This window comes from Hippoglossus stenolepis, chromosome 1 (genome assembly GCF_022539355.2).
Source record: "Hippoglossus stenolepis isolate QCI-W04-F060 chromosome 1, HSTE1.2, whole genome shotgun sequence".
NCBI lineage: Eukaryota > Metazoa > Chordata > Actinopteri > Pleuronectiformes > Pleuronectidae > Hippoglossus > Hippoglossus stenolepis.
The window spans coordinates 18,269,493-18,286,298 of NC_061483.1; the positions used below are offsets into that span (position 1 = coordinate 18,269,493).

Below are 16,806 nucleotides of genomic sequence, written 5' to 3' on the forward strand. Positions count from 1 at the left end.
CAGAAAACTACGCCCAACGAAATGTTGGAGCTTCAATGTGTTTGTATGAGGGTTTAGATAATAGAAACCACAAGCTTCAGAAAGTTAAAGCCCCCCAAAAAACCATCAAATCGCAGAAAGACTCTGTACGAGTGTGTTGTTGACCGTTAAACTAGAACAACTCAAACAGTGCTGGTGTCATGTTGGGCTTGGCAGTGTGAAACATTCATGTGCCTGCTATGTTCCTCTTTGATCTCCCCTCATATTTCCTGTCTGATCTTCTACTGAACTCAATCAAATAAAGGCAAAAAGTACATGAAAACAATACAGGGCACAAAAAGACGCAGACACAGATTGGGTTGAGACAGTATTGTATTGAAATGTATCCATATAAAATGATAAAAGTTTGGTAAAGAAACAAAGCTAATATAGAAAATATGTACAATTCCCATTTGTCGCCATTTTTCATCCAGCAGTAAAATAAGAATCATATCTCACTGAAACCAGTTGTTTTTATTTATAATATTAAAACAATATTTTACGTATCATTTGTCATGGCTGCAGCAAAAGGAAACACTTCCACATGATCAGTTCACATATCGACTTCGCCACTATGCGAATGGTGACTGTTGCTCCAGTCCGTCATGTTCTCCAAAGTAATCCACTAGTAGATAGCTTTGTGTTTGAATACCATAATAACCAGTTATATCAGACAGCACTGTTTTGTTCTTAATGGCTGTGGGTCAACCCTTTAGAAACCGACATCTTCCTCAGTGACCTCGCTCAGACCTCGTCCTGAGTGATCTGATCACAAGTGGTCAGCTGACATCCGATCACACAGACCACATTCGGAGGTGGTCTGAGATGCACGTGGCCACATTCTTTTTTCGCTGTGTGGACACAAATGTATCCTTGGCCACATATTGACGACAGACTACTCAGCTGACGTCCTCTGACTTGCTACAGTTTCATAATGACTAAAACACATGTTTCTCGGTGACCATACAGCCAACACTGACCACCAGGTAATGATTTTTTTTTTTTCAAATGGGTTAAATCTTTGTTCATAGTAGATCTACACACAGCATTGATTCATTCAGTCCCTCCTGACTCTGCTCGCTTCACTTTACCCTGCTGCCTTATGATTGGATCTCTCAGGATGTATGTAAATACCAGGTCTGAACAGAACCAGTGACAACTGCCTAAACATCCGATGATTTGCACCAGCCTGTCTCATTGAAATGCAGAAATCACATAATCTTTCCTTATCCAGACATTTGTTTTCCTAATTAAAATTCAAACAGTGTACTTTTCCTCTCCTTGCCTCTCTGCTTTGTGGTAGTGGGTGTAGCTGCCGTACAGCTCGTTGAAAACCTCTCTGACTCCCATCTGCAGTCCTGCCATCAGAAACTTGATGTCTTGCTCCATGCACAGGTCCATAATCTGATAGATCCCCTCAGTGAGATGCAGCTTAACGTCTGGTCGCAGAGTAACCTGGAGAGGTGAGTAAAGAGGGAGTTATGAGGGAGGAGGAGGAAGCAGTTTACGAGATCTGTTTCACTGGTTGTTTTCCCATCAATAGATTTAGTTATGCCGAGCAGCAATGATATTACTGTTTTTTCTTGTTTCTCACTCACATAAACACGTGCACACAAACAGACACAAAACAGGAGCCCAGTGGTGGCAAATACCAACCAATGTTATATTGGTGGCCAATAGGTCACTGTCCTCTCTCACATCTAGTCTTCACTACAAACACATTTGCACTTGTAGCCTTTATGTTACTGGGCTGGAGAGTTTTCACGTCCATCTATAGTGAGTCTTTTACACTTAATCAGCCTTAGGTGTTTGGTTTGTCCAATTTGACCTGCAGGAGTTTCTGAAAGCTGGTGCAACATGTCCTACTGCCAAAGAGGAAAATGAACTCATGAGTGAAAATAAGTTCTGTGTGTCTCTCAGAGTTTTACTGCAGAAATGAAACAAATAAAATCTGTCACAGATAGAGAATGGGAGTGAGGACAGATGGTGTTATATGTTCAAGAAATTCTAAAGCTCTCTGAGAACTAAGTAATCAAACTACATCTACTGTAGCTGCTGAAGTATATAACATTTGAGTAGATTGACATATACAACCTTTACCTGACTGAAAGCTCCCTCACCTGTACCTATGGTAAGCATCTGTAACTGGACTTGTATTGTAATGGACATGACAAGATACAATGAATCCTGCTGAATTACAGTGAACAAATGTATCCTTGATTTAATAATGTTATTAAGTCAGAGCCCAAAGTCTCAAACTTCGCCAGCACAAAAACTTCACTTTTAATTGCGGCTCCACCCTAATTTAATTGAACCTGACTGCTGCATGGAAAGTGTAATTCCAACTAAGAGCCATTAGACACAGTTCAGACAACTAAATTACCTTGGACCCGCAAAGAGGTCCATCTCTTTGAACTCTCTGATAAAAAGCACAATATAAATCCAACTTCAGGATTATTAGATGCCTCAAAGAAGCTCAAACACCACCATTCTGTCTGTCTGTCTGAATGTGTACTTTCATGTATTCCTCTCAGTGTGGCGACTCTGCTGCAGACTGCTGAGTCAGGTTGGCATCGTGTTAAATACAGTCTGGTAGCAGAGAGGAGCCACGTTCATAAACCAGACGTGACTCACGGCTCTGAGGGAACATCCAGCCTGAAACTTTCTGCACAGTGACTTACAGTAATACTGGACCCGCTCACCGAGATGGTGTGAACGTTTGCAACGCGGCCAATGGAAATAGTTCCCATCTTTGCCTCTGTGCGTCAGCGTCTCCGTCATGCAGCCCGACTCAATCTCTCCAGCTCAGCGCTAACCACCAGACAAACTGGACGGGCTCAAAGGATCAGCTGAGATCCTGCCGCCTCACTTATACATCCACATGTTCTGTATGTGTGTGTAAGTGTGTCACTCACAGCTGTAATGAAACCGCAGGCTCTAACAGTTGGGTTTGGACGAGGAACTGTGCTGACTGTATGGCTGTATGTGATTAAGTGTGTGTGTGTGTGTGTGTGTGTGTGTACATGTACTTCTATCTTTGTGAGGACCTACAAAGTGAGGATATGGTGTTAGCCAGTCCTTATTTTCTGACACACCTTCAAAGAGTTGTTTATGGGTTAACACTTAGCAATCGTGGAGGTCATCAGCTATCGTATGATGACAAATTAACCTCTGGGGGCAACGGCTAATATTTTGAGGCTTCAGTTGTAGACAGCAGATATCCGGGCCAAGTCCCTGTCTTTCGTTTGCTTTACACTGTTTACAGTCTGACTAGTTTTCTTTTATCACACAAGTAAAACGTTTAGCCGCACTAAACACAAACATCTGTTTTTTGTAGGTGTTTTAGGTCCAGACACTATTTCAACTAGTCTATTAACAGCTATCTGAATATGAATGCAGATTAAATAAAAAGCTAATAGCCAGTGCATTTTGGTCAATGAGTCCTGCCTCTTTTGGTCTACCACACGGACTGAGCTGCGGGCAACCAAAACCTGCTCAAGCGTGATAGGTCAAACTACAGACGGAAACCAAGGCTTTCTGCCCCAAAATCTTGTCTCTCGCCTACAGATTTTGCAGAGTCACATGAATAATCTGTTTATAAAGATTAACACTTTAAGGTTCAGGTTAGAAGTAGGTTAAGGTTGTTTGTGTGTGTGCGTGTGTGCGTTTTTACCTTCTGGAGCTCTGTGACGTACTGAGCCACCATGAAGGCCGACAGTGTGGTGAAGCTCTCAGCTGTAGCAGCAATGTGAGAGAACATCCTCTGTGTCAGTCTGGAGCACTTGTGATACACGTCACAATCAGAACCTAAAAAATGAAATCAGAGATATCAATTTATTTACATGTTTATATGCGGAAAGTAAATGCTCTGTTTACACATTATACCTGGGACTCACTGTTTTGCCTGCAGCTACACTTAATTTACTGTAGGAAACATTTCCTTTCGATCCTGTTAGCTGCTCGTTTCATTGACAACGTTGCACTACAATGCTGCCTCATTAACACTTGTTTTTAAGCCAAGATTATAAAAGATGCTTGGATTTAAGTGCAGAAAAAACTGAGCAGATCAAAAATTTAAGATACCTCTACAACACGCTGACTCAGCACTCTTGTTGCTGTGGAGAAGTTTCTATGGTCACAGATTTCTGCAGAGGATGTCAGCGGTTTACAGTGGATTTAACGAAAAACCTAATTGAGACCAAGAAAACTCACTGACTTAATATTTCACTGTTTCTGGGAGGCTGCTGCTGTTGAGTAAATATCAGAAGCTGCCAACAGTGTTGAAATGTGACTGGGCACGACACAGAGTCCCTGTCGGTTCCAGTAACTCGTGAAGGGCAGAAAGATGAATCTCCTCTTTTGTATTTAATTCAGCATTGAACTGACTTCAAAGTTAATTTCACTGAATCTTTTACAATTCAAGAACAGAAAAGGGTACATGTACATTTCTCTCGACATGCTGGGGATACTGGATGAATGGGGTTTATTATATTAGGGCCGGAGGAATTTTATAAATGTTCCTATTACTCAGCTACCTGCTTTTACGACTAGTTTAAATCACACGTTTATTCACATTCACATTCAAACCGCAAGTTTTTCTCCAAATTAATTAACATAGTGAGTCAACTTTTCTGAGCATGTAGATGTTACCTGTGTCACTGTCGCCTCTCTGCCGACCCTCCTGCATAATGGATGCCACCAGACGATAGAAGACATTTAAAAAGGATGGAGCTGCGTTCGACAACACCTAGACACACACACAAACATATTTTAGATGTCACACGTTTGTCTGATCAGGAGGTAAAACTAACATAGATTGTAGTTGGACTGTCATAATGTTGGTGGTCGGTGGCCATAAAACATCCATAATGATTTTACTGCCTTAGGGGGGCAGGTGAGATTCAGCTTAAATCTGGTAGATACCGCAACTGTACTGTTCTCTATAGCAGGGGTATAATAGGTGTATCAATATATGTAATGATACAATAGATTTTCAAATGGATCCAGCTCAACCTTATGATTGCATCAGAAAGAAATTGTAGAGGTAATTAGATTTTTAAAGTAAAGGGTATAAAATGATGCACAGGACATTATTGTGATCTAATGGTACAGCCAGGGTGTCTTAAATATTTAACTTATTTAACTAACAAACAGAGAATAATGTGATACTGTCACAGATTTGAGTTTCAGTTTTCTGAGTTTAAAGAAATTTAAAAGGAGAAAAATAAAAAGTTAGCGAACATTAATATTTAAACAAAGAAATGTTTTTGAATTATGACAATACTGTTTCATCGTTTTCACTGTTCGAGTCACAACAGAGCAGCTACAAACCTACAGTTCAGTATAAGACTGAGGTAAAGTTGGCTTCCCACAAGAGCTACGTTTGCATTTCACTCAGTACCTCTCTTTGCTTGAAGACTACAGCGGATAGAGTGAGGGATGAAGAAAGAATAATTAGAGGGGGGGTGACGTCACCAGCTCTGGTTGGAGCTCAGTAATGGTTTCCATTGACTTGAACCCGCTCCATGCCAACCTAAACTGTCTGCCAGCTCCCCTACCTCTCTCCTCTCCCCTCTCCACCTCCCTCCCCCTTCCCCCCACTTCACTTCCTCTCTTATCTTCAATGTCCAAAAACTTCCCTCACTTACTCCTCACTCTTTTGTTCTCCACCTCCTGCTCTCTTCTCTTTATCACTTTTTTTTTATTCCCCTCCCGTACTCTATAAATGTAGTTTTTTATTTTCTGCTTCCTCTCAGTTCTACCTCCCTCGCTCCTGCTCTCTTTTACTGCTGTCTTTTGTCCTCACAAACATCTGAAATCAGTTAGCTGGTTCTTGCTCTGTTTTATTCAACACAGCTGCCTTGTTTCAGTCGCTCTCTGTTGCTGTTTCTGAACAAAGAACACTTTCAACATTTTAACCAGTGAGAAACTCAAAAGTTATCACATTTACACCGGTACAACAAAAGGCCATATGCAGGCTAGGACATCAATTCCCCTTCAAAAAGTTTTAAAAACTAGGAGAAAAAAAAAGGTCGATTTTTTCACACATTTTGTTTGCAATGCAAACTAAAGCTGAAATTTTGGATGTCATGACATTTTTGTGCAGCTGCATCACAACTCTGATGAGCTGCAATATCCTCTGGTATAAAGCGACATTCCTCTAGGGCATCCTGTGGGCTCAGCAGCACAGTTTAAGGCACCTTTTTCTTCAAATCTTGGATTTGAACCAGCAGCGTTTACCTATATTGACCTACAGTGGGGGTGCTACAATTATCTATTGCTATGAGTTTGGTTATATGTTTACAACACTCTAGTTTGCGGTGTTCCTTTAAATGTCTTCTTGTTCTTTGGATTACATCACATTCTGTTGCAATCCTGTCAAATGAAACACAGATTTATATCTACTTGGATAACTTCTGGACTGGAGCTATAACAAAAAATTGTCCAGTTTGATATATTGGCTGATATTGGCCAATATCTGACATCTTATTACCTAAGAAATAATAAATTGCAGTGCAGAAATACCAAACTTGGTGTGAAGTAATTTAAAAACAGTAAAGCCATTGAAGAGATTGTCTACCAGATAAATTGATTCTTCCAATGTAAAATGTCTGTGTGTATCTTGGTCACAAATCTTCAAAATCATAAATCCTAGAGATATAGATCAAAAATGTCGGTGTATGGTACGAGTTTATGTTAAGGATAACTTTTTCACTCTACATATACATCAGGCCTCAAGAATCCAGTATTGTTGGGATTATCCTGTTCTAAAAGCATACGAGCTTGGAAACCACCCAACCTTCTGTCTCTTCCTACCTGAGTATGACACTGGATGATGGCGAACAGCGCCTCATGAACAGCCAAGAAGGCTGACTGGTAGACGGGTGGGGACAAGTGGTCGAGGGGCACAGACTGCAGCGCGCCAAGCACCAGGACCACATGATGAGGGTTGGTGAAGAGCCCCTCCCCCTGCCGCAGCAGTGATGTCATCGAAGTCACCGTAGGAACGGTAAAGGGAAGCGTTAGAGAGCTGTCCAGTCCAGATGCTCTTACCAAGAACTGTAGGTAAAGAGAGAGAGAGAGAGAGAGAGAGAGAGAGAGAGAGAGAGAGAGAGAATGAACACTTTTTGAGGCTTTCAAGGAGTAATAAATTAAATATGAAACTGACAAACCCTGACAACACTACGAGGACTTTTTCCCCAGGCGACATTTTGACTTGTCACAGCAGGAAAGACACAGCAGCTGATACTAATAGCATTGAACGTTGATTTGATCTTTTCAAGTGTCACATTGAACCATGAGAGTGAGCAGAAACTGCATCAGGTCTCTGGAACTGAATCAGCTAAATGGAATTCAGCCATCATTCATTTCATTACTTAAACTGTGACACAGACACAGCACTCAATAACTGTGGAAAAAAAAGTTAAGACATAGACAACTAGAGGGCATTGAGTAGAGTGTATAACTCCTCCAAGGCCCAACAGTCCCCTTATGAAACCACAATTTACTAGATTGTCACCTAAACATCAGATTTTTTCATCAAGATCCATGATTTATTCGGAGAAATCGAGGTAAATGTTGAAAAACGCCTTATCTTCCAATGTTAAAGAAACTGAAAAGAAATTCCTTGATCTGCACCTGATCCAGATCCACTCTAATGGGTTCTTCTTTGACCCACACAACATCATTCCACCAAGTTTCGTGGAGATCTGTCTGGATTTTTTGTGTAATCTCGCTTACAATCACACCACCCAACAAATGGACAGGGCTGAAAACATAACCTCCATCAATAATCTAAAACCAAGAAAATCGTCTCAAGAGAAGACTGTGGAGGAAACAAATCAACGACTGAAGACATATGGACATAGTGAAGGTCGTAACAGAGGAAACAACAGCATGATTAACATATTTAAGTACACTTTGGGTGTGTGTGTGTTTACAGTATGATATAAGCAGATTGCTGTGTTGTCTGTTTTCTCCACCCAGCCAGCCTAATTGAAAGCACATTGACCAAAGGAAGAAAAAGAAGAGACATTCCAGTGGAAATCAGCAGCCTGATCGTCATTTGTCTGCAGGGTCACTCCTGACAGCTGTCACATGTGCTGCACTTCCTGAAGAAATATTACTGATGTCTGAAGAACATATTAAAAATGCTCTCAGCGTGGGACTGTCCCTGCTTGTTTAAAAAGTGCAGTGCAAGCTACACTGATGTGTTATCATTTCTTTTGTCTACACATCTTAAAATCAAAGGATGATCAAAATGTAAATACAGCTTGTTTAATGGAACTCCTACAGTTTGGATTAGGACACTTAAACATATCCGTCTATAAGTTCTGTATGTTTGTGTGATGCTCACTGAAGCCTGCTCCTTCCTGTGTTTGCTTTGTATGACTTTGTGTGTAAAATTAAAATGCACTCATTATCCACTCACCACTATGCCGATGGAGGGGTGGGTGAGTCCACAAAACATGTTACGAGTCTCAGGGGTAATAGTGGTGAGTAGATAATGAGTGAATTTTCATTTTTCGGTGAACTATCCCTGTAAGTGTGTGTTAAGTGTTTGTGTTTTCTCACCACCATAGCAGATATAATCTCCGGTGCAATGTGCCACAGAGCTTTATTGCAGGGCTCAGGTAACTGACAACAGAACAGCAGCTTAGTGATGGTTACTGCAGACAGCACCTCCTGCAGAACAGAGGAGGAACAGTGACAAAATTAAAGCAATTATTTTTTTAACTGATTCTACAAAAGTGATTTGGACCGATTAGCCTCACCCTGTAGTTTCCAGCCCTCAGTTTACCAGTGTTAAGTCCTTCTCTGATCATCAGGAGCAGCAGCTTGAACTGAGCAGCCGTGCTTTTTTCCACCAGGTGGCGCAGCAGCTCCTGCACTGCTGGCTCCAGCTCACAGATGTCTTTTGGTGACAGCCATGGAGCTGCAGGCAAAATGGAAAAAAAACTGTGTGAAGTCATATCAGCATATCAGTCTGTTTGATAGAGACGTGACACAACTACACAGTATAACTCCATGCATATATCTAGAAATAAATTTAATGCTTTTAACGTTTACAATAATGTTTGGTCTTTAGGTATTGACATTAATCTGAGCTGATGTCAAGTGTTTTATAGAAATCAAAATCTATGTGATAAGATTTTATCTAGCTTTGTTTGTTATGAAATATCAAACCTCCTTTTTGAACAACCCCTACAAATAGTCGTCATATTTCAACACTAATGTCATAAATTAAATGCAGAAGCAGTTGTAAACTTCTGCCAGTAGGAGGTGATTAATGAAGGAAACCACTGACACAGCACTCTGTAACCTTGTTTAGATAAGTGCCATATAAATAAATTTGTATTATTATTATTATGGCCCTGTGATTCACTTATGATCTGTCCTGTGTGTATGCATGTATGGATGGATATTATTATTATGTGTCCAGTCTGTCCATTTACCTTTCAGCAGTCCCTGCACATTCTGCAGGATCTGAGCGTACAGCTCATCCAGCTCCTTTTCTCCCTTCTCCTCGTCTCCTCTTGTCATCTCTGCTGCCTTGTAGAATAAGGACAGGAAATGGAGATAGGAGACCAGAGATTCCATTGGCCTGAGGTCAGAGGTTAATTCTCTGAGGATCTGCTGGCACAAGCTCTGATAGAGGGTCATGTGGCTCAGGGTGAGCGTGGTGCCATCCTGCTTGTTCTGTTCTTCCACTGACAGTGAGGACAGTTCACAGTGCAGCATGACGGTAACAACTTCTACCACAAAGGCTTGATCGAGGACAACGACTGGTTGGACGGCTGCTTCGCCGGCAGTCTGGGGTCTTATGACGGACTCAACAGCTGGTCCCAGTGTAGCATTCACTTTTGTTACCATTTGGGTCAAGGTCTGATCCATTAGTTTACTCCTCCCCAGGTTAGAGGTCATCTCCTGGACAAAAGAAGACAGTGATGCCAGCTCAAGATGAACAGAAGAAATGGATGCTCCTGGATCTGGTTTTCCTGAAACAGCTGCTGAACTTAGTGCAACATTGTGCCCGCTTGGCTTTTCCTCACTGGTAAGAAAAGCAACAAACTGATTCAGGTTCAGTTGGACGCTGCTGTTTCTGAATATAATCAACTGGACCAAGGCCCTGATGAAGTCCTGCACTGCTTTGATTAAGTCCATCCAATCAGGGCTGTTTGTGGCTCGATATCTTCCACTGTTGCTATGCCAGAGGAGAGAAGACACAGCAGCCTGCAGCAGAGAACCTGCATGAATGAGCTTCAATACACTTTTTAAGTGTCTGCTCTCCACAAGAGGAGTCAGGATCCTGAGCAGCTTCGCCTGGAACACAGCATCAGCTTCAGAGTCAGGACGATCGTCTGACTGACAGGAGGCGGAGGTGAGCATCATGAAGAGGAGGAGGAAAACAGAGGCGAGATCCTCAGAGTTCATAGCATCTGGGTTAAGTTGTGTTAAGATTTGAATTAAGTTCACCAGTTCCTTGGTCTGTGAGTCCGTGAGTGATACAAACACGTCTCCAGTCTTAGAGGACGCCAGTATATCCTCAACTATGGTCTCCTTTTCCACCAGTTTGGCAGAAGATGGACTGGCATCACTTCCGTCTTCCTGAATCTTCGGGAGTGTAGCACAAACCTTGGGTGCATGTGCCACCAGCAGGACACCGTAAATCCTTTGTGCGAGGGAACAAACTATTGCAGAGAGAAGTGAAGGTAACTCGGGGAGAATTAGGCTTTGAAGAAGCTGCGATGATATGAGGGAGATGGTCAGACAGCTGGTTGGACAGTCCATCCCTCCGTCTGACTGTTCGCTGAGAGACCTGACGAGAACATTTGCTATGCAGCCCGCGTCATCTCCGCTCAGGTAGGGAGCAAGCAATGGCAGATTGGATGCGACAAGATGCCAGTGTGCGACAACGTAGGAGCTGCTGTTTACGCTGCTTATCTGGCCGTCCCACACCTGCTCTCCACCTGGAGTCTCCTCAAGCTTCAGTTCAGCTGAAATAAAGTGGGCCGCCCTGTTCAGCAGTGCAGTAGTGCTGGATTCACACGGTAAGTTGCAGTCCAACATTACTCTCTTCATCTGCTGTAAGGTGAGGAGTTTGAGCAGCAAGCAGCTCATGGGGCTGCAGGAGGGGGAGGGATAGAGATGTGCAGGTAAGATGTCACCAGATAGAAGACTCTCAATGCGAGTTTGGACCGGAGCATTAGAAAGAGCTTCCTCCCCAGTCTCATGGACAGCTGCCTCCTGGTCAGAGTCAGGAGATATGTATTTACCACAGTGGATATCAAAAAGCGTGTCCACTTCCACCCAGGCGTACCTGAGGAGCAGAGTGGCCTCCTGGGTCTTCTGTTCCCACAGCACTGTGGTCCTCTCTGGCTCTTTGTGGTCCATTTTCTTTTTGCCTTTCCTTGGCGTCTTTTTTATCCTCTTTTCTCTTGGCAACACCTGAAGTAACTCCTTGACTACCTGCTGCATCTCCTCCATCAGGGCTTGACCCTGCCTGACTAAAGGAAGAGGAGATGCATTGTCTAGAGTTTTCAGGCTAAATAAAACCGCATGAAGGAGCTGGCTAAGGGAGAAGAGCTTCAGAGATGCATCTTGTCTCTCTTGGTCCACATTGAGTTTGCTTTTTTTATCATCTCCTCCTCCATCAATGTCCATCTTCTCTGCCTCTTTTTCATCCTTCACCAGTTCAGGAAGTATATATGTCCTGATGCTCTCCAGCACTGATGAGCAGATCTCAAGGCACTGGGACGGGGGCGTGTCCAGAAGACAAGTCCCGAGGGAGACGGAGACCGCCTCGGACAGCAGAGGAGGTCGGAGTTCTTCCAGAGCTGGCTGACAGATCACAGACAGGAGCTCGGAGAAGAGGCGAGGGATCTGACGGAGCTTAGTGTAGGTCTGGAGGAGACTGCACACCATCAGCTGTTGGGATAAAAAATCCAGAATCATTCAAATTCATCTGTTTATAATGACTCAATTCTATATTTACATGTATTCAATTCTCAGCATGAGCTTATCTATTGTTTTTTTTATAGCATTTGCATTAGGGGTGTAACAGTAAATGTATTTGTACCGAAACAATTTCAGTATGGGCCTTTCGGTTCTGAGCGCATGTGTAACAAATAGCGTAAGTTCCTCGTAATGATTTTGCTTTTGTAAATGTACTTTATTTGTAGATTGCAGCCAGTTGCAGCAGTATTATGGATTTTATGGCTGACAGCCATTGTCTGTTAAGTAAAATTGTGTTTACTTTTTTTAAAAGGAGCAGTTTAATGTTTTCTATTTCTTGTTTTTTTAAATACCGAACACATACCGAACCGTGACCTCAAAACCCAGATTTTTTGTGCATATGTAATAAATACAAATATCATATTGTTACACAATCAAATTTAGGAATTACTGTTAGAATTATGACCTGTCTGGCGCGCTGCACTCGTGCTTCCATGCACTCCGAATTAACCCAGGCTGAAGATAACAGCTGGTCCAGGTCTGGTTCAAGAATCATATGGTTAAGACTCAAGAGCACCTTCAAACAGCGGTACCATGCTGGGATGCTGAAAGACAAGATATTCGAGTTTTACATTTAATGACCAAAAGATTGTTTACATGAAAAAAAGATAATGAAAAACACATCAAGAGGAGGTTTTTGTTACCTTGGCTGAGCCTGGTTGAAGAGCATTTGCCCCAGGGCTCTGTAAAAGTTGAGCTGGACCTGTTTGTGTCGTATTCTGTCTGCTGCTACATTATAAATGTCTGCTGACAGAGCCTGGCTTAGCAGGAACTCCACAGACAACAGAGCCAATGACCAGCTCTCTGGGGAATGGGGGGAGTCCGGGGAAGACGTCTGCCCAGTCGACTCAGACACTGACTGCTTTGCTTTTGCAGGTGAGACGGAGTCTCCATCGAGACATAGATCTAATGCTGGGACCAATCTCATGAGAAAATAGAAACACAGCATCTTCTGTTCTTCTTCATTCTCTCCTCTCCCTTTTCCATAGCTTTCCAGAAAAAATTTAAACAGCAGAGACAACGTGTTGGACTTCACAGAGTAATGGAGGTGCGGCTCACAGTAGCCCTGTGCACTCAGTTTGGGAATAATGGCACTGATTGGCTTCAGGGGGCCTTTTGCTCCTCCTGGACCACGTTTCCCAGTCTCGCCTTTAGATGGAAGGAGCTCCTCCTTGTAAGAGGTCAGGTGCTCGGACGGGAAGAGGGCAGACTGAAGGATGGAGTCAATCTTGACGCGGATGTCTCTGCACAGCGGCTGACGGAGATGTGTGTGAGAGGGAGCAAATTCCCCAGAAGTCAGCAGATGCCTGAGCAGCACTAATGGCTGGATCAGCTGGTTGGTCACCAGGGTAAAGACCCTGTTAGGGTTGGCTTGTTGTCGCTGTACCGCTAAATAACATGACAACACCTGAAGCAGCACCTCAAACAAATTAGATGAATGGTTTTCATTTGGTTTGGAAGCTGGTTTATTGGTATCTAACTCTGGCTGATCTGCAGGAGAGTCCAACGTGTCCTTACTGTTAGCACGTGGAGTTTGAAGAGGCTCGCTCATCGCCTCATCTTGACATGTATCAGACTCAGGCATTATGCTTTCTGTGAGCAATGGCTGCTGAAGCTCACAGCAGGCCATCGAGCAGAGTTTGGCCAGCAGGTCAACCATGAGTTCATACTTGGTGATGAAGACAGATGAGAGTACGGGAGAAGAGAGAATGCCCTGACACACGCTCAGTATGGTGGCCGCACACACCAGCGACTTGGAGCCAACACGAGAACACTCCTGGAGACGCTCAAGCAGCAGCTGGAGGTGAAAAGAGGAACAAGGAATGAAACCTTCATATACTAACATCCAACACATATATTGACACATCCTGTTTCTTAAGTATGAATATGCAAGCGCATTAACCAACACACGATTCTGCCGTAAACAAACACCTGTGCCATGTTGAGCCTCAGGCTGACGGTCTTTCCCTGTTTGAGAAGTGAGTGGAGCTTTCGGCTGTGAAGCAGGTCATCCAGGTAACACCACAGGCCTTCCAGTACATTCTGAGAAAACTCCACCTTCTGGTTGTACCAGCCTGTCAAAGCATGGGTGCACCAGTCCACCAGCACCTGCAGTGAGAAAAGGTTAAGACAGTCATTGAAATAAAGTGTTTGAATTACAGGCAGTCTTTTTTTAACTATCTTAAAGCAGACACAAATTATAGAATGAAAAATAAAAATGAACAAGAGACAAAGAAAGAAATTCACAAATCCTCCACAGTAAATGTGGTCACTGCATCAGCACAGTCCTAATGAAGGCCTGTCAAGTAATGTGCACTAAGATAGATGCCAAACCCAAATCCAAATCCTCTAGTAGACATCATAAATAGAATTAATACAAAAGCCATTGGTACCAGAGCAATGGAACATGTGAGCAAATGTTCAGCAAATTCATCTGCAGCGAAGCTACAACCCAATTTTTACTTTTTGTTATTATACAAATACACTTATCATCATGTGATTATTCCTTCATGTATAGCCATACAACTACACCAGCTAGTGTTGCTATGACAACTGCTTCAACTAGAACTTATGTGTAAAATAAACAGGTGGTATTGGAATGTGATATCTGTTGTAAATCCATTTTATTCATCTAAACTGTGGGTTGTTGTTGGAAATGGCTTTGTGAGTACTGAGAAAGACAACCCTCAGGTTTAATTATACTAATTATATTATTAGTTGTTAGGCTGTTTAATATAATTTTTTTTATCTTTGTTTGATTTGGAAATTGACCCAATAGCCTGCAGCCTCGACTACAATGTTGTTATGAATATAATTTTAAATATGAAATTCTTCCAGTGATCATCTTCTGTCCTGATAAAGCTGGTGATATACTGTTGTTGATGCATTCTTGGTTTACATGGCACCCTCAATCCAACTAATCTACACCACTGCAGGGTGCTGTTGCTTAATACAAGGGGTTAGGTGATGTAGGAATGCAGGAACCCTGTTTTAAAGTGCTATTTGTAATTGGGAAGGACCTGCAGACCCCCAGGCAATTAAGTATTTTAAGTTAGCTCCCCACTTCAAATTATAACCAGACACCCATGAGTAAGGATTAAAACAGAGGACACATAACATCTACAGATGATAACTGATATCCAAACAATGATCTACATGGATGATTATTATGAAATAAAACTACAGCAACCACTTTTTACTCAGACCACATTTATGACTACTGAGGCTTTCCAGCATCTGAACCTTGCACCCAAATTAAAACAAACAGAGTATTATAATAGTTTTACAAAGACACAAGTATCTTGCAAGACAACTTCAGCTGTCACCTGTTCCTTGTTGGGCAGCAGACACTGAGAGGAGATCCAGGCAAAGCGTGCCAGCTTCAGCTTGTCCTCCCATGGAGTCTGAGGACTCTTCAGTTTCAGATGGATTCCTGAGTAGATGGCAGCCATCGCTGTAGCTGCTGTGCACAGGAAACAAGATGAGCGTTTTATTGTATGATTGTACTTTAGGCACAGTTAACACATACTGAATGAGAGAACATGCTGACAGCGGTCACATTTAGGTTAATGTGTAATGTTCAATCATTACTAAGACCCAACGCCTCAAGCTCTCATTCATCCCAAAGTCTATCACACTCAATAAGGAAACATCTTGATTCAGCCATGTATCTCAATAACCTTTGCACCTCGTCTGGCACATTTACAATCTGGATAATTCCACTTGTTGTTGTTCATCTTTTAAGCGTTATATCCTTTAAGTGTTTTATCTTTTTAAGTGTTTTAGGGCAGGTGCAATATTCAGCTCGCTTTTATTCTGCATTATTATTGTGGGTCTTACACTATATGTCCTTGTGTACTGTTCTGTTGTAGCACTATGGCCTAAGAAAAACTTCCCCATGCCCATGGGGACAATGAAGTATATTTTTGATTTGATTATTATCATTATTGGGGTGTACATGCTTTTCATGTATACAAACCAACTTTCTGACTCTCTCCGCTTCTGAAGCTAACGGCACCTAGCTAGATAGCACGTTCTAGCTGACGTCAAAATAAGCTAATAGTTGGGCTGTCACTCGTGTGTACTGGAGCAAACTATCCCCGAGCACCGACTAAGCTTATTATATAAACCATACATGCACTTGTAAACATTTCTTTCATTGAACTCACGACTTTACAGCAGGCACGTGGCTCCTGTTTTCAGATGGGGACGAACTTTCAACTTTCACCCTGCCGGCCAGCCCAAAGCAACCGAGAGTCGATCGACATCATCGGCCAACAGTTAGTCAATATGGTCGTCTCAGATATTCCAGAGTAATGTCTCTCTTTCACAGAATGTCTCTCTCTCACAGAAATGACATAATATTCAAACTAACTTATTTATTATTTTAAGAAGTATGCAAAAACAGAAAGATAATGCAACATTTATTTTCAAAATAACAGAAAACCACTTTTTTAAACTATCGAAAAATTCAGCTAGAATATACCGGATGCAAATAGGAAATGGGTTTTAGCTTTGTAAATTTGCTAATAATACTGACAACTGCCAAGCAGCCATATATGAGTTTATGGAAATTATTCCAATTATGAAATTATGGTTTCTGCTGTGGAGTCAACTGAACACTATGATAATGCAATAGAGATATAGATGTGTCTTCTAGTCACATGGTTCCAGGAGATATCCATCACTTATTTTGCTCTTGTCCCCACTCTCCTGTTTGTTGGCAAGATGTCTGCACATTTATTTCCCCATATATTGATTCTGAATTCTCCC

General features: G+C 42.2%; 1 protein-coding gene across 1 annotated transcript; it reads right to left on the reverse strand.

Annotated features, from left to right (window-relative positions):
- Positions 1-333: 333 nt before the first annotated feature.
- On the reverse strand, positions 334-16,500 carry urb2 (URB2 ribosome biogenesis homolog). The gene is made up of 12 exons (XM_035176118.2): positions 16,203-16,500; positions 15,360-15,496; positions 13,966-14,142; positions 12,678-13,831; positions 12,440-12,578; positions 9,474-11,946; positions 8,793-8,953; positions 8,593-8,703; positions 6,835-7,077; positions 4,669-4,765; positions 3,692-3,825; positions 334-1,473 (listed from the first exon to the last, which is right to left on the reverse strand). The coding sequence occupies exons 2-12, from the start codon at positions 15,483-15,485 to the stop codon at positions 1,276-1,278; spliced, it is 5,013 nt and encodes a 1,670-aa protein (XP_035032009.2). The 5' UTR covers positions 15,486-15,496; positions 16,203-16,500; the 3' UTR covers positions 334-1,275.
- Between the last annotated feature and the right edge of the window lie 306 nt (positions 16,501-16,806).

Bases quoted from the DNA above. Each gene is read 5' to 3' on its own strand.
- urb2 (XM_035176118.2), bottom strand. From the start codon at position 15,485: ATGGCTGCCATCTACTCAGGAATCCATCTGAAACTGAAGAGTCCTCAG. The intron at 11,947-12,439 runs GTCATAATTCTA...TTATCCCAACAG, and splicing joins GAGTGCAGCGCGCCAGACAG to CTGATGGTGTGCAGTCTCCT. The intron at 8,704-8,792 runs GTGAGGCTAATC...TCTGTTCTGCAG, and splicing joins TGAGGGCTGGAAACTACAGG to GAGGTGCTGTCTGCAGTAAC.